The sequence below is a fragment of the Centroberyx affinis genome, unplaced genomic scaffold (genome assembly GCF_046629955.1).
Source record: "Centroberyx affinis isolate AG114_WGS23_722 - 3 ecotype Tasmania unplaced genomic scaffold, CSIRO-AGI_Caff_v1 ptg000801l_1, whole genome shotgun sequence".
NCBI classification, from domain to species: domain Eukaryota; kingdom Metazoa; phylum Chordata; class Actinopteri; order Beryciformes; family Berycidae; genus Centroberyx; species Centroberyx affinis.
In genome coordinates, this window is record NW_027279405.1 from 217,255 (window position 1) to 237,602 (window position 20,348).

At 41.3% G+C, this 20,348-nt stretch overlaps 1 protein-coding gene across 2 annotated transcripts; it reads left to right on the top strand.

Annotated features, from left to right (window-relative positions):
- Nucleotides 1-335: 335 nt before the first annotated feature.
- p4ha1b (prolyl 4-hydroxylase, alpha polypeptide I b) lies at nt 336-20,139 on the top strand. Of its 2 annotated transcripts, none has more exons than XM_071520410.1 (15): nt 336-477; nt 7,391-7,476; nt 7,664-7,760; nt 7,943-8,094; nt 9,008-9,145; nt 9,633-9,872; nt 11,704-11,915; nt 12,028-12,204; nt 12,901-12,971; nt 15,801-15,900; nt 16,149-16,202; nt 16,304-16,369; nt 17,484-17,552; nt 17,703-17,799; nt 18,641-20,139. In XM_071520410.1, the coding sequence occupies exons 1-15, from the start codon at nt 464-466 to the stop codon at nt 18,709-18,711; spliced, it is 1,644 nt and encodes a 547-aa protein (XP_071376511.1). In that variant the 5' UTR covers nt 336-463; the 3' UTR covers nt 18,712-20,139. The 2 variants fall into 2 exon arrangements, with proteins under 2 accessions (XP_071376511.1, XP_071376512.1); XM_071520411.1 differs by lacking the exon at nt 12,901-12,971 and adding an exon at nt 13,790-13,860.
- The last annotated feature ends 209 nt before the right edge of the window (nt 20,140-20,348 follow it).

Below are 20,348 nucleotides of genomic sequence, written 5' to 3' on the forward strand. Positions count from 1 at the left end.
CCACTGCTTTATTAAAAGAAAAAAGAAAAATAAAGAAGTAATTTCAGCCCAGAGATTTCAGTCCAACCCAGAAGAAAAGGAGTGAATTTACAATACGTGGCACTGAACTGTAACGTCAGGTACAGGCTATAAAAGAGCCAAATCCCTACTTTAAAACCAAAAATAAGCATGCATGGCTGACTCAACACGGGTCACTAGACACCTCCCCTTGCAATTTACGAGCGCCTGCCCCAAAAAGTATCTAGCAGCGGATGTGTGGATGTGTGAGACTCTGCACGTAGCATTCAGACCCTGGATTTTAGAAAACCAGCCCAAACCACCAGATGGCGAGCAGTACACCGAAGCACCGGGGACAGGACGAGAGAGACACCGCGTTTTAGTCGGTACCGAGTCAGTTTAGGACCGAGAGTTTAGAATAGACTGGGACCCGAGCGGCGGGGATAGGCTACCTTTCGGCATCAAGATGCTCTCGTTTCGGTAAATATTGAATCCTGAATTCTGATAAAAGCATGTCGACTTTCCAATTGGTTATCATGTTGTTCTGGGAAGTTCTGTCTTTCTCGTCTTACTTTCTCGTCTTCATTTGATGTTTCGGCAACAGCCATTCAATATTGCAAACTTTTCTCGCACACTGGAAGTTTCATTCAAGCTCTACTAGTAGCTATATTAGTTTAGATGGAACTTGAATGATCTCCGTGAAGAAATTGGGTCGTTGCAGCAGCAGCGAATGGGGCAGATATTGGAATCAGACAAATAGGGAGTCTACTGAAGACAATGCACCGAGTAAAAGTGGAAAACACTGAGATTAACACAACAAATAAGTAACTAAAGCCAGCGTGCAGCGTTTTAGGTTTCCCACGTTAAACTGTAACATTCCAGTGCAGCGTGGGATGCTGCCCGTCTCTCATAATAATAGCTTCTCTATTGGCTTTGCTTGGACATTGCATTCATTCATTTTACGGCATATAAGAGTAGGCCTATTGTTATTTGATAATAGTTTGTAATAGTCAAAATTGATAGTCAAATAGCCTATTAGACTCTCTAGTGAGCCTCTACTGTTATTTGAGGTGCTGATATTCATTGTAGACTATTTTTTTTAAAGTGATTGCTGTTGCAGTAATTACTACGAGGCTCACTCTAAACAAGCTGGTAGAAAGTGAGTAACACGGGCTGCCATCCAGAAATGAAAAGCCCCCCTGCTGCCAGTGTAATTCCAGGGGTTAGTGCCGGGTCGGCTGCAGGTAAAGCCATTCAGACTCCATGAACTGCTGCAGTCTTCCCATGAGTTTCCCCGGCGGGGAGGGGCGAAGACGTGGCAGTCTTATCCATCCACATCCTCTGTCTGACTCTGGAACTTTCACTCTCAGTCACTTGGAAGAGATATTTTTAAGGAAGGCTATCACAGTATTTGTCAGTGACTTGCTAAAATGTACGGCAAAAGACTAGGGAGAGCTGTCTTACTTTTGTTCATCAAAGTTTAGTAGGCTATTTGCAGTAAAGCTGTCAGAATTAATTCACTAATAAGTAGCCTAGTTGGTCTTCCCTAATAAAAAATCACTATAGGGATTTATAGTGTGTGCGTGGTACTCAGTAGTGAGTTGGTTTAGAGTGACCTTTTCATACATAATAGTAATAATATTCCCATTGAAACTTTTGCTGTGAAATTTGTATGGATATCCTTCTAAAATATATGATTATTATAGCTTAATTAATTAATAGTAATTAATAGTAATAGTAGTTAATGCTTGTTTGCCACCTGATTACATTAAATTTGACTCCCCTTTTTATTTACCACTGCATTGCTGGGCAAATCAAACCTGTTAATGAATTAGACTTTTAGTCAATGACCAGCTAAACTGCTTATCAAAGACTATGGAGAACAGTCAGACTTGTCAATGAAAGTTAATCAATAGCAGTTAGGATGTAAAAAATAATTATATATGCACGATTGTATGTCACATGGCCAAGTTTGTTAAAAAAAAAAAATTTGGAAAAAAAAATGATGGAAGCAATTTACTGTATTTCAGTGATAATGATTTTCCCCACGGGCTCTTGAATGGGTTTCCTATTCAACATTTCAGTGTCAGTTCCTAAGCCATGCAGTTATTGCTATCTGTGGTCATCAAATACTAGTAATCATTAGTAAACATCACGTTTAGGAGAGTTCTCAACATATCAAATCTTGGAAGATTAAAGTCTCTCTTAAAATAGATTGAGGATCCTTTTGGGTGGCAGATTTAGGGGTGAGGCAGGACTCGGTGGTGCTGCAGACTAAACCCCAAACCTCTGCTACATTACAAGCTCCCATGTATTTGATGACAGAGTACGAGTGGGGCAGAGAGTTGAACAGGTTCATTCCAAAATGCTATAGTAGCTACATCCATTTTTGAAAAAAAACGATGCCCCCTTAAATTCATCAGTCAATATTTAAAAGCTACAGATGGTTCTATCTTCAAAATAGAACTATTTTGTAAAGAAATGTGTTATGGTGACTCCTAACTTTCATAATACCATAAATCATGCAAGTTGCTTTCATACCAGCAATCATTTTGTAAGAGTAGGCATCAATTATCCTTTAAAGGAAAAATCCACACTAAAAAAAACACAGAGCTTGACAATGTACCTTGCATTCTGTGTCCCATTTTGTCGTTTTGTGGTGCAGTTTTACTGTATTAGTGTGTATTACTGTGGATAACTGGCCAAATGTAGACGAGGCAATGCCACCTCAAGATTTTTACAGTGCAGCTACAATGGAGTTTGATGGCAGAAACTGTGTTCAGCTATCTAAAACATCAGTGGTAAATGTCAGATTTTGGTGGCAGTCCCTCAGAATCTAAGAGTGAGGACTTCTTTTTTGACTCGCCATTTTGCACCAGCGTTCATCAACCATTCAGGGAGAAATTCATCGTAGAGACCAATTTCTCCACCGACAGTAGCCAGCCGCAATAGACCAGAATGCAATGCAGCTACAAGACATGTTGCATTTTGAGTAAGGGGCACGAATTGTTTAGGGGTGGGCGCACCAACAAGTAAATTATAACACTTGATCACAGAATAACTCCTGGAATACACTGAACATCACAAACTGATACCTACCAGCATAAGAGTATCTGGGGATGGATTTTTCCTTCAATTGTGGATATCTGCTTTTAGAATAAAACTCACATAACATTGATTGACTTAAAGTCATTTCTTGGTGGTTAAAGCAACACCGGTGATATGGCTGTGTTCTCAAGATGACAGCTGCTAATGGGAGCACTGTGTCAAATCCACTAGTCCCACCATTAACACAAGGCTATGAGGTAAAAAGACATTGGAAGAGTCTCTCTGTCTACATGCCCAAACAGATCGCAGCCCGATTATCTCAGAACTGGAAAAGGTCAGGGAAAAGAAGTTTTAGGCAAATTTTGTAGAACATTTTCTATAACTAGTCTAAACAAAGTGTCAGTGTGAGTGGCAGGTTAAATATGTTTTAAGGGCAATCAGGGGGTGTTATGGAGTGTTTACATATCACATGCAACTATGCAAGTATGTGTGTGCACACACCCTCACTGTCACTCACTTTTATGAGTGTGATGCACACATCTCATTGGTAACTCCAAAACATATGGCTCTAATCTTGACATTAAACTGACATAACATTATCACAGTGACTGTCACCCTGTCATGACAGTAATTATATGTTACAATGCAATTATAATGCCAATCCAAGTGTCGATATCATATATATGGCATTTTGGACTGAATAGCATTACAGATTATGGAAAGAGCTAAAACTAATAGGCATAATAATAGTTTGAATTGAATATAATTTAATTCAGTTTAATGTGAACAGAACGATTGTGTTCCGACAGCACTTCTTCTCACGTCTTCCCTGCTGGTGACCCAAATAGAAATCCCATATGAAGTTATTTCTTTTATTTTCATTAAAAGTTTGGCCTCGTGGCAAAGTGAGGACCTGCCTGAGCCTGTAGACTGCGTGCAGCAAGAGGCAATAAGACGAATGTATGCTTAGACACACATTCATGCATGACCTTTGCATTGCCACTAGGTTTGTGTGTGTGTGTGTGTGTGTGTGTGTGTGTGTGTGTGTATGCCTGCGTGCATGTGGGTACCTGTGGGTGTGCATGCATGCATGTAATAGGCCTTTACAATGATACTGTTATTAGTCATACTTAATACCTGGCACCACTAGTGTTTATTCACTCCTCTGTCTGTATTTTATACCATGATAAGTTAAATCAGATATCACATTGTTTTCATACCATATTCAGTTATGATACAATCTAGAAAGATTGCAGAGATTAATCTGTATTTGTGTCCTCAGATTGCTCTCTTCTCTCTATCAAAGTCTGTGCTTTAGAATAATGGTTCATTCAGTATTTTTGAACATGAGCAGTTCATTTCAAAAGCTAGAAACCACAGAACCAAGGCGTGATGTCATCAAGAGACAAACCCTGGAGGTCCTTTGCTTGCCACTAAATTAGAGGCTGGCATTACGGATTCCCAGAATGTTTATTTGAACTTTTACAGCCAAATGAGCTTTATGTCACTGCAGTGCTAACAGTTACAAACCAGAAAATCTATCTTTATTCCCTTAAAATCACCCTTGGTGCTGTCACTCTGTCCACAAATTTGGTGTCTGATTCAAAGTCGCTGGAGCAGCTTGAGGATTTGTCTGTTAATGACATCATCAAGAGCATCTTGCCTGTCTTGTCTTTAGCTTTGGGAGAGTCTTGTGTCATGTTCACAAATCTTAGACGTAATTGCCCCAGATCATAGTAATAACACATGCAAATTCTACGCTAGAGTAGATTTTCAGTTTGAGGTCTACTTGCTGCAATTTGCCACATGCTCTGTCTGTCTTTACCTAAACCAACCACACAGTTCATGAAGTTGATAGTAGTGAAATCGGCAGGTCCACGTTCACTATGATGCATTTGTAACTTAGCACTAAGCTCAGCTGTTTGCTGTGTAGCCTGTTTGCTGAGTTCATATTTGTACATTTTGAATAACTCTGATGCTGTTTGCTGATAAACAGTTTTCCGGCTGATTGCTCACTGCGCGGTACACTGCAACTCTTGACTAGACTGGGGTTGTGAACTTGTGTGATAAAAAGGGTTAGGCAGAGTTTTCAAGAAACAGGGAGAACATCCAATTCTTGCTCATTATCTTGCTAGTGTTGTATACATAATATCCAAAATATAATATCCAATGGTTCATAGATAGTTAATCTCCACTGCATTTTTAACACACCTGGTATGCCTAAATGCTGCTTCCAGGAGAGAGCTTTTCTTCCGAGGTCAGTACACTGCTTCAGACCTGTGTTGTTTAATTTGGAAAATTCTGACACTGCTAGAATCAATTTTTCCTCCACCTTCCTCCAAGGATACTTCCTTTGTTGTTTCTATTGGAAGCGCACAGGTTTCATCACAATGCGTGGCACAAAAGTTCAACTAGATTTTCTTAAGCCTCAGCTGTTGGCAAAATACAGGGGAAAGTCATGTGGTACATTGTCACACTGTAAAATAGTGCTGCTGCAGTTGTAATTGAGTTAAACTTTGGCTTACTGCGGATACATAAGAGTTTGTGATGAAGCGTGACTAGTATGTAATCATCATTTTCAAGTTATAATAGGGCTGTGTATTTGGGGTGCAAAGGTAATTTATATCCGTTAATGAACCTTCTTCTGCCCCAACCCTCCCATTTCCTGCCCTCTATGTTCCCTTTTCTACCCCTCATCAATTCCAAATCCTCATCCTTTCTTCCCTGGGGCAACGAAAGCAGCTGTGTTTGTCCACACAAGTCCCCTGGTACTGCCCAAATACACACGCATACATATCCTGTACATGTGTACACAAACATGGGCACTTTGCCATGTGCATAAATTTGCATATCTCGTCCTGTCAGTCTGTCTCTTTCTCTCTTCATCTCTCTGTATGGGTAGAGAAGAAGATCACAGTGGCACTCCTCAGAGGCCAGACGCCTTGCAGCAGTGATGCTGTGCCAGCTCCAGAGGCAGACCGGACACAGTGGCAGCAACCACAGAGTTATATTTGGCCTTGTGTGGTGGGTGGGAGGCTGTGGTCCTAAAAGGATTAAGGAGATCCTCCAAGTTAGGCCATTTTTCCCAGTTGTAGGCCACTATTACTTACTCTATTTTTTGCTTTTTCTGAATCTGAATCAATCTCTGACACTGTTTCATACTTAAAATGATCTTCAGTTGTCTCTTATGACAGTCCATCTCTCTCTCTCTCTCTCTCTCTCTCTCTCTCTCTCTCTCTCTCTCTCTCTCTCTCACTCACTCTGTTTCTCTGTGTCTGTTTCTCATATACACATGTATACACACCTTTTTGGTCTTTTGCTGCCTTACAGTAGCTTTACATTTCCATTTTAGGCTTTTAGCTGGCGCTCTAATGCCGAGTGACTTGATACAGTGACTTGCCGAGTTACAGTTACTAGAGTAGTTATTCCTAAATAAACCAAAATTACACGCAACCAAAATTAAGTGCAAATGTCAGGGCCTTAGTCTCCATTCCTGTGACTATTGAACGATCATGTAAGAGTGAGTGGTAGGAAAAGAAATAGAACAATTAGCACATCACTTCACAGTGTTGTATGCAAGCATTGAATACGAGCAGCCACTGGAGGCGGAGTTGGAAGGGAACAACATGGGAGAATTTGGCGAGGTTAAGGACGAGGCGGGCTGTGGCGTTCTGGGTGAGTTGGAGGGGCTGGAGTGTTTTGTGAGGCCAGCTAGAAAGGAGCAGCAGTTGTCCAGATAGGAGATGACTAAAGCTTGAACAATGATCTTGGCTTAGTCCCAGGTGAGGAAAGGTCAGATTCGGCGGATGTTTAAGAGCGCAAATCTGCAGGAACAAGTTGTGGCTACAATGTGAGCCTGATATGACAGACAGTTGTCTAGAGTTACACACACTGTGGGTAAGAATCACCGTGGTCTTGACAACATTGAATTTGATGTGGTGGACTGACATCCAGCTGGAGATGTAAGTGAGGCAGGCAGAGATGCATGCCTCAATCTGGATATCAGAAAAAACTACAGTTGAGTGTCATTGGCATAGCAGTGATAGGAGAAGTTGAGAAGATGTGATGCTCGGGCCAAGTTTTCTAGTGTAGAGAGAGAAGAGGATGGACTCAGCACTAAGCCCTGGAGGACCCCAGTGAAGAGAGTGCACCGTGGAGATAAGAGTTCATTTCCACAGTAACTGATAATCGCGGTCCAAGGTGGGAGGAAAACCAAGAGAAGTCTGGTGGTTGAAAGTGTCACAGGCAGCAAGGTGTAGGAGGATGATGATTGAAAAGAGAGAAGTTGTGTTGTGATGCATCAGGGAGTACAACAACTAACTAACTCTCTCTTTTTTTTCTTCAGGATGGAGCTACAGTGTTGGTGTTTCCTGTTGCTGAGCTGCCTCCTGCAGTCTCTGTCAGCCCACAACGACTTCTTCACTTCCATAGGTAAGACCATCTAGAAACGTAGTTTGCTCATGCAATAAATTATCTGGTTTATGTTGACCCCATTTATTCTTCTTTTTCCTGTTTTTCAATTTTTACCACACCTACGGAAGCTCAGGTCCTATAATATAAGGCTCAAGTCCTGTAATGTCCTGTACGATTGCAGTACCAATAATGTATTGTTTCTCAGGCCAGATGACAGATCTACTGTACACAGAAAAGGACCTAGTCACCTCTTTAAAGGACTACATCAGAGCAGAGGAGAGCAAGCTGGAGCAGGTCAAACAGTGAGTGTCTGGACACAAAGCCACACAGACACATATACATATGTGCGCGTACATGTACACAAGCATACACTACACACAGACACTACTCACAATTTCCTCTATTCCCTTAGCTATATCTACTGATTGCCCATGGATTCAACTGAAGCACTGTAACTAACTCTGTATCCCCTCCCTTGTGTTAGGTGGGCTGATAAGATGGACTCGCTGACAGCTACAGCCACGCAGGACCCCGAGGGCTTCCTGGGGCATCCTGTCAATGCCTTCAAGCTGATGAAGAGGCTAAACACAGAGTGGGGGGACCTGGAGAGCCTCGTGCTCAAGGACACCACTGATGGTAAGGATCCAGTCCAAAGCAGACCTGGGGCAAATAGCAGTTCTTAGCATTTGGTTCAATACACTGGGAGGATCACATGGGTTGGGTTTGCCACATAGGACACTACAGTCACTCATTCACATGAAAGTATTTGAGTCAATTTAGTAAATATTTCTGACAACTTGCCTGACGCTATCAGAATTGTCTGGATGATTTGGTACTCTAAGGAGATGAAAACAAACACAAAGAGGATTCTCCAATACTGTTTGACTCAGGTCTGGTCCAAAACGTCCTTTCATGGGATTGATTGATCTTAGAACTGATTCATCAGTGGAACAGACAGACACTATTGTGTGCAAGCCATGCCAATTTTGCACTTATAATTTGGCAGGCTGCAGCAAATGCTTAATACAATAGAAAAGATGTCACTTTTTTAAACTTTACTCATCCAGGAAAAGTTGTCTGAGTTCGCATGCTCTTTTCAAGTAATGCTCTGCTGCACATTCATATCATTCTACATATTTTCCACCTGGGAGCTGCCTAGTACAACCACAGTCTGTACCTCCACCTCCATAGTAGTTGTTGAGGGAGGAGAGAGCATTACTCATTTTCCCCACACATATTTTCTCAGCCGGTCCTGTGAACCTGCAACAGTACAGTCACAAGCCCACTTCTCTAACGTCTAGGCTAGTGTCCCCCCCTAATTAGTCAACTTAATAATTCACCCATGTGTGCAATAGTCCAGTTATGTCCTTGGCTCTTTATAACTATAGTTTCCTCACTCAAGATTGAAGTCACTCCAAGCAGTCTCATTGACCGCTAAGAGTAGATAGTATTGACTGCCTACTAGTCTTGTTATGTATCCCATATTAATCATTCGCAATCATCCTCTATCACGTCTTTATCTGTCCTGTCCTGCCTGTCTCTCTCTCAGGATTCATTTCCAACCTGACCATCCAGAGACAGCACTTCCCCACAGATGAGGACCAGACGGGGGCAGCCAAGGCTCTCCTCCGGTTACAGGACACTTATAGACTGGATGCCAACACCATCTCCACTGGAGACCTGCCAGGTGAGGACCTGAAATCACTGCATATCACCTCTGCATGATAGAAAATTAATATCTCCAAAAAATATTTTTTTCAGGAAGCAAGACAATAACAGACTAAATTTTACATTGACAGCCTTTGAAATGAAACACTGCTTCTTGGACATGTTTAATGGGATTCACTGCCATGAAAGTCGCTCATTGCATTGACCATTTGTGCTTTCAGTTACATATAAATAATTAATAATAATTGATTTTGTGAGACAGCAGCAGTATGTCTGTTATTTACATTACAAAGGGAATATTTTTGACAACAGAAAAATTTCAGGACTGAAGGGAGAAAACAGTGCACATCTGTGCAGCGGCACCCCAGACTTCATTGCATTGAGTTTCAGATTCTTTGACACACAACTTAGATTAGAATTTCTCTGCTTGTTAATAGATTTTTATGCTCGGTTCTCTTCTGTTCTGTTCTATTCTGTTCTATTCTCCTGTATCCTCTGCATACTAGGAGTGACATTCAAGAGCCCCATGACTGTGGAGGACTGTTACGAGCTGGGGAAGATAGCGTACTCGGAGGTGGACTACTACCACACAGAGCTGTGGATGGCCCAGGCGCTGAGGCAGCTGGATCAGGGAGAAGAGTCCTCCATAGATAAGGTGACGGTGTTGGACTACCTCAGCTACGCCATCTACCAGCAGGGGGAGCTAGATCGAGCGCTGGAGTTCACCAAGAAGCTGCTTGCACTGGGTGAGCCCCTCCACACGACAAGGACCTGAGCAAAGAAGCATTTTGAATTATGTTTCCAATCTTTAAAAGAATACAGGGAGGCTTATTTTTCTGTTCAAGTGTCTTCAAGTGCACCTTAAGTAGTTTAGAAATGGGAAGACCTTTCAAATCTATTTTTTTCCCCGTTTAATATACAATACATTAGAACCAAAAATATAAAATTTATAAACTATAAAGTTAGAATTAAACTATAAACTATAAAACTACAAACTAACTATAAAACTTTACAAACTATAAACTTTAACTATAAACTTTTTAGTTTATAGTTAAAGAGTTTAATTAGATAAGACTGTTAAACACTGAAATAGCGAAAACACACATGCAAAGATAAAATGAAGACATAACCAAGATAAAAAAAAAATGTTTGGATTTTAGGAGTGTGGGATAGTTGGATATCATATGGGAAGTAGAAAGCAACAGGAGACAAGTTTGAATTGAGTACTAAACAGAGGTGAAACAGAGGCCAACTTTTCCCAGCCAGATAGACATAATATAAACCATGTAAGGACAGTTACCACCATGGCAGCAACATCCATACCTCTACTAGTGAGTATACACACACTTTTTAGAGCAGGTGACATCAATGTTTCTGTTTAATCCTAAACCCTCGACTTACCTCTACTACACCTGCAATGAACATATTAATACAACACATAGTGGGTTCAGAAAGTGGGACATTCATAGTTTGCCTTGCTTTTCTATGTGAACTATGAAAACCAAGATTTTTTTTTATTTTAAATTATTATAGTGGACGTGGTTGACATTCAAAGAGAGACCACTTGGCGGGAATTCAACTGAAGTAAACTGACAAATTAAAACTAAATTTGAAAAACATAAATCCTTTATGTGAACATGAAGTGGACTTTTACCCTTCATTCATAGGTTCTTTGTTTTGCTTGAAAACTCTATCTTTAGAAGAAAAAGTGGGACAGTGTTTTTCAGTTGTAGTGTGACACTATAAATATACAGCATATATATATATATATATATACATATACATATACACACACATATATATATATGTATATATATGTGTGTATGTGTGAGTGAATGTCATCATAATAGGTTCATTTCAGTTCAATCAATTTCATAATTGTATAATCAATTTTAAAATAAGGCCAAAATAGAGCTATATTTTCTAAGGGACCATGTTACAGGGAGCTGAACCTCTGTCACATATACACTGGCATGATTTAAATCAGATTGCAATTGGTTGTTTGTGGATGTGGCGTAAAGCAGAGCAGGTTCACCTTCACAGGGCATTGCATGGATCTGAGTAGAACTTGGTCTAAGAAAGGGCCTATTAGAAACAAGTTTTTAGAGATCTGGCATATGATGTAGTGGACAGCATGGCAGCTGGCATTACAGGGATCTGGGAAGGAGATACAGTTGTAGAGGGTGTAGCATTAGCCCCAATTGTGAGCTCAAGAATTATAGTAAGAAGCCATGACACAGAAGAAGGTATTGTAAGGAATGTGTTTTATACCACAGGTGGACTTTTGTAGGTTATAAAGACAATTATTGATTTAATGCTAATCAGAAGGGAATCCATCCATGTGAGCAATTCGCTAGACAGCTGAATATCAGCCAGCATCCTGCCAGTTGTGGAACTCTCCGACCCGTATCCGACTCCAAAAACATCTTAGTGTTGTGATCTGAATAAGGGGTGATGTGATAGACTCCTTAGCATTATCTCTTCTTGGGTGATGTGATATCCTGAGTTCAGATTGCTGTAATCACCATTTGTAATCGGCACTATTATTTCTGGTGTTCTCACTCCCTCCCATTCCAGACCCAGAGCACCAACGCGCCAAGGGCAACCTGAAGTACTTTGAGTTCCAGCTGGAGAAGCAGAAGAAGGCAGAAGAGGCTGAGCCTCAAGAAGAGAAGGAGCGAGGGAAAAGAGAAACAAGTGAAAAGAAGCCTAAAACGAAGAGCTTCAAGGAGCCCGTCCCAGAGAGGAAGAAGTATGAGATGCTTTGTCGAGGGGAAGGCATCAAAATGGTAAGGAACACATTCAGATACACAGAAACACAACTGCACACTCGCACAAGATACCTCACTTTGAGATCCTTCCCTCTCTGTATTTCTTTTTCTTTCCTCTCGATCCGTGCAGACTCCACGCAGGCAGAGCCGGCTGTTCTGCCGTTACTATGACAACAATCACAACCCCAAGTACCTGTTGGCTCCGGTCAAACAGGAGGACGAATGGGACCGGCCCTACATTGTCCGCTACATTGACATCATCTCCCACAGTGAAATCGAGAAGGTCAAGCAGCTGGCCAAGCCTAGAGTAAGTCATTCTGTGTTTGATGAGTGTGTCTTAATCTTGGTGCTGCATCCAAGAAGAAAAGAGACAATTCACACTCCTCCCATAAAGCTATATGACAGAGCTGGGGACTCAAGTCACATGACGTGGACTCAGTTCAGACTCAAGTCACAATTGTAATTGCTTGAGACTTGACTTGATGCAAGAAGAGAAGAGTTGAGACTTGAATTGGGTTCTGGTGACTTGGAACTTGACTTTGACTTGTACTTTGATGACTTGAAAATGTTTCTAAAGTCTTGAGAGTCTTGTTTTTGTGTAAATTGACTTGGACTTGACTTGGTGTTCTACATTTAGACTTGAGACTTGACTTGAGACTTGTGCCTCAAGACACTGACTTGGGACTTGAGAAAAGTTGACTTGGTCACACCTCTGCTCTATGACATATACTGTATATATAAAGCTACTAAATTCAAATTCTGAGATAAGTTATGAATGAGGCTGTAAATACTCTTTCCTGCTTTTTCACTTTTTCCCCATTATGTGGTATTATTTGTTTAGTGTATCGAGGGGGGTGGGAGGTCAGAGTTGTGAGGCTGGTTGAGGTGACGCTGCTGGTTAGGCTGAGTGAGTGGGTGAGCCACAAACACACATACACACATCTATGTGTGTTTGTGTGTGTGTGTGTGTGAGAGGGTGTAAAACATGTCCCTGGCTTCACAGCTGCGCAGGGCCACCATCTCCAACCCCATCACTGGTGTGCTGGAGACCGCCTCATACCGGATCAGCAAGAGGTAAGGCACAGCCAGGAGCCACCGTGGAAAGAGGAGAGGGGAGACAGATGAGAGGAGAGGAAGAGAGTGGGACTCTCTTCTCCTTTCTTCCCTCAGTCTCACCCCATTCCTCCTCTGTATTCCTGTCCATCACTCCCTCTGCTTCTCCCTCCTTGCCATAGCTTAAAGACTCCTGAACGGAAACACAAAATCAAAATTATTATGATCTATTCTTTATATAATACAGTTATTTGTTTGTACTTTTGTGACATTTTTGCAGCTGAAGTTAGAAGAATGCAATCTTCGATCAAATTGAGATTTAGTTTTCCAGCATTGCACTGCAGTGGTGTGAGGATTTTGATCAAGCTGAGGGGGAACTTAATCAGCACATCTGTTCATGGATAAGTTTTGGCTCAGGAGTCTGCTGTAGAAAGGTAACACAAGAAGAGAGACGAGGGAGAAAGGTGTTACTTTTTCTACTAGTTGATATTAACATAGTTGCTTTTGGTCAACCAGGGGTGTATCAGAGGCAGTCTTCAATTCCTTAGAGGTGAATGGTTAAGAAGACAAAAATGTTGTGCTCATATTTTTTATTTTATGGAACTTTGGTTTCTATCATTGCCTCGGGAAACGCTCTCTTGGCCCTCCTTGAGAATAACATTGACCACTAGTGACCAGATCTGCCTTTCTTTTCTCTCCCTCTTTCCTCCTCTCTGACTTTACTTCCACCATTTTTTCCACTCGTCCTCTTGTTGTGTGTTTCACGTTCCGTCCTCCTTTCCTTCTGTTTTTTGTCTTCCTTCCCTCCATCTCTGTGTCCTTATGCTCCGGGGAGCTAGTTAAGGCGAGCCACGGTGCATGACCCCCTAACTGGGAAACTTACCACGGCCTTGTACAGAGTCTCCAAGAGGTAAGGGGTCACAGGTCACTTGGGGGGCTGCAACGCCTTCCCCTCTCCTCCTCCATCCATCTCTCCATCCTCACCTCTGTGCCTTGGCTGAAACACAAACACCTGTACATTCAGCCCTGCACCCAGCAAACACCATGGAAAATAATGAAAATGCCACACCTGGAAAACAAACTTTAGAGGATGTTTTAATTTGGTTAAAACCAATACTTTTTATTATTGTGCAGTATAAGCTTCCATTAGATTTCTGCCAGAACACAGAATAGAGCCAAAACATGTAGTTTAAACCAAGGTAAAACATCCTCTGTTGTTGTTTTTTTGTGTGTGGCTGAACATTTCTTTTATTCTTCCAGTTTACCCAATGTTTCAGGCATTTTGATGGAACTGCACGATTGTGACAGACTCTGTTTTCTTCCCTTCAAACGGCCTTCCCAGGTTTTTTGAGAGTCAGAGCTTGGGATCTCTATCTGGCCCATTGCTCTTTTCTGGAATGAATCTGTATCTCTCTCATTATCAGTTGTGTCTGAGCTGCTCTGGTTCTACCCTATGCTTCTTCAACTTCCATATCAGCAGAAATTAAGAATCTTAAATATCCTAGAACTTAAATATCCCACTCTAAAAATAGCAGGTTAAAAATAACCATTACCGTGGTTTTACTGTCCTTAGTTATTAATCTGTTTCTGTGCTACATATGTGTGAGGGTGTGGTGCTCTGTCTGTGTTTGTGTTTGTGTGTGTGTGTACGTGCCAGCTTGCATGTGTCTGAAAATCCTGTGTACGATATGTGAACATGTAGTGAGGACGTGTTAAAGGTTAAATGAACTCAAAAGGGTTTGAACTCTCTTTGAACTGGCTACACGGCCAGGCCATCATCGCATGAGGGAGAAAATGAGAGAAGAACTGTTGGCGCACATTTAGTCCTGAATCCCTTCAAAAATAGAATTCATTGCCAACACTCCCCCAACAGAAACACAGAATAAATCGTGTTGACTCATCTCTCTCTGTCCCTCTCCCTCAAAGTAGTTGCACAGAAATTCTCAGAAAATACTCCCATGAGGCAATGGGAGATGGGAGTCATCCCATTGGCTGAGTGATGTCTAAAAAGTCAAGAATGTAGCCACTAAATTGGATAGTGTGTTGGGAGCAGATGCTTGGAATTGATCCTGTAGCAATAAAATTGAACTTCACTTGAGCCACAACTGCTGTCTTTGTCTCTCACTTCAAACGGGAAATGCCATGTAGCCAGATACTGTCTGCCATTTTATTCTGTGTGGTTTGACAGTTTTTTATATGGATGCTGTGCTTTGTAGTGCTTGACCCAGAAAAAATAGCCACTTAAATTGTATGATGTGGCCTGCAGAACTAGTGGTGTCATGTTTTAATAGATTACATGAAAGAGTTAATTGCCATGCATGGTCAAGAGCTCATTTTATCAGACCCGCCCTCTTGGCTGTGGGTGTGGCAGTGAGTGTGAGCTTGATGAAAGGCAGGTAGTGTCAGGAGAGCTAAATCTATGAAAACACTTTTTTGTGGGGTTCCTCCTGTAGTCGTCAACCAGACTCTTGTGACTTCGCCAACACCCTATGCAACTTCCACAGACTCAAGTGCACACTTAGTTTGAAAGCCAGAACAACTATAACAATGCTACTTCAATGCTTAAGTTGACAATCTCTGTACCCTGAGCTGATTGGAGATTCTGAATCTTTGGCCATTTTCCTAGTTTTCCCTTTCCTTAAGCCTTCTTTTTCTTTCTCTACACTTCATCATCTGATCTTAACACATAAATGCACTTTTGAGCTTTTCATTGAGTTTTCAGCATGATATCGCCCTCCGTCGTCCGTTTCAGAAGACATCTTTACTACCATCTAGTGGACAAATATTCACATCACGCTGACATATATTCCTCTCCTTTCTCAATCTCTCTGCTCTTCCCCTGCATTCCAGCGCTTGGCTTACTGAGTATGAAGATCCAATGATTGAAAAGATCAACCAGAGAATTGAAGATCTCACCGGACTGGAGATGGACACTGCAGAAGAGCTGCAGGTAAACATTGTATTTATGTTCAGAGTTGTGGCGTTGAACTCATATAAGTTCAATTATAGCATGCACCAGACATGTCTATTTCATCTTCTTTGTTTTCTGTCACTTATTGAATCAAGATTGTGTCCTTACATAAATGTATTTTGTTAGTGCATGTGTTTATACGCTCACATTTGTGCACGGCTTTGGGCGAGAGAGTGATACTTCTGTTGTGAGATTTACAGTTTATTCAATCTTTTTGCTCCCTGTAGGTTGCAAATTACGGTGTCGGAGGTCAATATGAACCTCATTTTGACTTCGGAAGGGTAGGACCTCTGTAATTCACAACCTACAAGTTACTTTTTATAGCAGGTTATTGTGTTAATAGGGCAGGACACTAAACCTGTTGTTGCCTTTCTCTCCACAGAAAGATGAGCCAGATGCCTTCAAAGAGCTGGGCACTGGGAACCGGATAGCAACATGGCTCTTCTATGTGAGTCTTTGTTGTGCTCCCTCCCATTACGCTTTCTAATTTCACTTAAAGACCCATGTTGGTTACTTTAAATCCAGTTTGATCTGTTGGCAAATCACCTTTAAAGTGCAATAAATTTACTAAAAACATTTTTGCCTTCATTTTCACCAAAACAATACTGGTTTCATGGACCCACATTTTTACTATATCTAGCACCTGCCTTGATACAGTAACTCTGGGTGTATCATTTACATACATAAGAGCTTTGATTGACCAGTTGACGGCCGATCGCACACTGGTTGACCACGCATGTAAATTGTAAACAATGTTAGATGTGAGATGAGAGAGGGGATACAGCCTTTATTAGTATGAAAGATAACATTATCTAGTGGTGACTTCTTGCAGCTTGTTGCTTGAAGGAATGGCATCAGCTGTCAACTTACCAAACTTGGCAAACTTGAGTGTCAAATTCAGAAAGCTGTCCCTGTGGAAATGCCCACTCCATAAGAATGTAAACTGAGCAGTCCCACACTCGCCAATGAAATAGCCAAGCTCACCATAAATTTTCCTCTTGGGCTTTGTGCAGGTTGGCACTCTGGTATTATGCAGCGATGACTATCTGTCATGTTTGATTACCGTTTTTTACAGTGTGCAAAATCATTACCTTCTCAAAAGTAACTATCTAGCTTGCAGTCACAACAGACTGGTTACACTCTCACAGAGAAAAGGAGGGTGGTGCGTTTGCTGGGACTAGGAAAGGTGGACAAATATGCAGCCAATGAAATTTGCTGTAAATTTCACCCAATTGTAAGCCGATTATGAATCCATGAAGACCAAGCGTAGGTTTTGGTCATGCAGAGTTTATTTAAAATATCACAACCCCCAACTTTTAGTATTCTTTTTTGCCAATTTACAACCCAAATGCCTTCAAACCTCACAGCAAGCTGGAAAGTGTTTTTCAGTGTAATGGGCCCTTAAGCAACCATTTTAATCGTTTATCGGTCATGCCTCCTGTGCTTCACACACTTTTGCTTGGTAGGACTACCTCTATGATAATAAATAATTTGATGGTAATGATGAACACCCTAGATGTTATGTAAATGTTGATCTCTCTTTACCTCTCTATGTGTTGCAGATGAGTGATGTAGCAGCAGGTGGAGCCACAGTATTCCCAGATGTTGGGGCAGCAGTATGGCCCAAAAAGGTACCTGCCCATTTACTCATTAAAACTGATTCAGTGATATTACATTCTGGGCCTGAGACCTAAGTGAGTGTGGGCCAAGCCTGTTTTATAATGACAGGTGAGAGCAATTGTTCCCACTAATCCCTGCTGCCTGTTGTGTGTGTATTCCAGGGTACTGCGGTGTTCTGGTACAATCTGTTTCCCAGCGGGGAGGGAGACTACAGCACACGACATGCAGCTTGCCCAGTGTTGGTGGGCAACAAGTGGGGTGAGTTCCTCTTTGTCTGGTTCCCCATGAAAATATCTTAAAGGACCTGACTAAATCTCTCTGAAGGGTAAAACTGCCTTTAGCCACCTTTGTTAGAAGCACCTTTGTGGCCCAACAATCTTTTGCTGCTCAGCAGAGGTGGAAAGTAGCCTAACTAAGAACATTTTCTCAAGAACTGTATTTCAGTGCAATTTTGAGGTACTGGCACTTTGAGTGGCACTTGTGTATTACCATTTTGTCAGACTTTCAACTTTTACTCCACTACATTTCAGAGGGAAATATTGCACTTTTTACTCCACTACATTTATCTGACGGCTGTAGTTACTAGTTAATTTTCAGAATAAGGTTTTACTTGCAAAACAATAAGCTCATAAAATATGTTGCATTGTTAGAGTTTAAACTTGCTAACAGTATATGGACATTAAAATAGTTCTTACAGGTTAATGCATCAATAATTTAACACTCTGAAAGGGACCATTCTTCAGACTGAGTACTATTACTTTTGATACTTAAGTACACTTTACTGCTAATACTTATATACTCAGAACATTTACTTTTAATGAAGCATTTTTTCCATTATGGTATTGCTACTTTTACTGACTTAAGTAAAGGATTTGAGTACGTTTTCCACCACTACTGCCCAGACACTGCTGGGAGACTCTCAAAAACATCTTAGTAATTTTATGGAGTGGCATTAGTGTTTCATAACCAAGTATAAGACCTGGCCTTGGGTTTATGTGACAAGTAGGATGAACGTTTGTTCTGTATGCGACAAAAGTAACTAAAGGACTAGATTAGAATTCTGATAATCATCTTTTTCTGTTTCTTTCTCTGCTTTTAGTATCAAACAAATGGATCCATGAAAGAGGCCAGGAGTGGCGGCGACCTTGTGGCCTGAACGAATCTGACTGATGAAAAGGGAAAGCCTCCTCCTGTTCATGCCCCCCCTCTCCCATTCCTTGTGAACCACCCAGGACCAAAGAACACTGCTACAGATGACAGATCATATATATGTGGGGTCCAAATGGCTCACCCCCTCCCTTCAGTCACTCTGTTCCTTCCCCAAGCTGTTGTGCTCTGAGCCTAGAGATTGTTTGGGTTAATGTCAAGTCCCTGGACAGTATTAGCTTTACTCTGGCAGATAGTTTGTTCTTCAGGATGGTGGATGGATGGCTTTGAAAGACCTTCGTTCCCTGTTCACCTCCCTGTGTGTTTTTCTTTGCACTCTGTGTGAACTCTAGCTCTGTGGTGAAGTTGCCCTCCAGTAGTGAGTAGGGACCAGTTTCCTCACTGTCAGTTTGAACCTTAAAGGGATAGTTCTATTTTTTAAGAAGCCTGTCAGATTCATTATATTCCTTTCAGTCCATCCAGAAAGCACTTTAAAACAGTTTCCTCAGTTTCACAACACAGTTTACTATTCAGAAGGACCTGCTGCATGTATGACTTTCCAAAGAATGGGCTTCAGTTCATTGATTTCCACAGTTATTGCTCAGAAATGTTAACAACCTCTGCTTCTAATAACTCAACATTAAAACACCAAAGTAAGTGCTATTTGAATGGACTGAAAGGACTCCCAGCCCATGATGAAATGGACAGACTTCTTCAAAAATAGAAAAAAATGGCACACAAGTCCAGATTCATGTCTGGGGGGAAATTCACTTTATTCTGCATAAATTGTGTAACTCATCGTTGTCAGAAATTTCTAACAGATTAAAGTTGGATGGGTGTTCAGCTAAGTCTAGATCTATGCAATACATTATTACATATCACACATCTTTTAGTCTGCCTCAAAGCCATAGTCTCTCTTTGTAACTCCTCTGACTGCTCACACTATGACATATTGTTAGATTTGTCATACATGCACATACCAGCATGTACAGATGCATGCTGCGGTGTATGGGCACACACCTACACCTGAACACAAATACACACAGGAACACAAGTCCTCCCATATGCTGCATAGAAACTCTCATTTTTTATATTTACAAATTTTTATTTGTCCCGTGTTGTCTAAGGACCTAAGTGGCCATTTGCTTTCATTTAACCAGCAAAATAAATTAAGGGACAATAGAAAATGAAAGAGTGGATTGGATATTCTACATTGTATCATAACAAGTGTAAGTAGTTTTATGGAGAGTGATCATGGGTTTACTAAAGAAATTCCTGGTAGGTTTGTGAAAGTCCGTATGATCCATATGTATGATGACCAATGTGTTTCTGTGTGAGACTATATGGGTTTTCCAAGGAAGAAGCGTTTTATTTATATTTCTCAAGCCCAATTTGTGATGGTTTTTGTCTTATATGAAAGTCTGAAATTGTTGTTTTCTACAATAAAGTATGTTTCAGTGATGCTAAGTTAACAAGACTGTCGCGCTGTAACTGTGTCTGTGGGTGTGGGTGGGTGGGGGTATGATGGTGCCACGTGACTGGCCAGTACTAATTGATACGGTCGCTCGTTGCGCTGTGGCAACCGGGGCCAGACGTCTCTCAGGTCGGGAGGACAAGGGCAAGCGTGAGAGAGAGAGAAAAGAAGCAGATCTTCAGAGGAA

What these genes read in the sequence shown, in the direction of transcription:
- p4ha1b (XM_071520410.1), top strand. An exon ending in CTCCACTGGAGACCTGCCAG is followed by an intron (nt 9,146 to 9,632) that starts GTGAGGACCTGA and finishes TCTGCATACTAG; the next exon opens with GAGTGACATTCAAGAGCCCC. An exon ending in GAGGGGAAGGCATCAAAATG is followed by an intron (nt 11,916 to 12,027) that starts GTAAGGAACACA and finishes CGATCCGTGCAG; the next exon opens with ACTCCACGCAGGCAGAGCCG.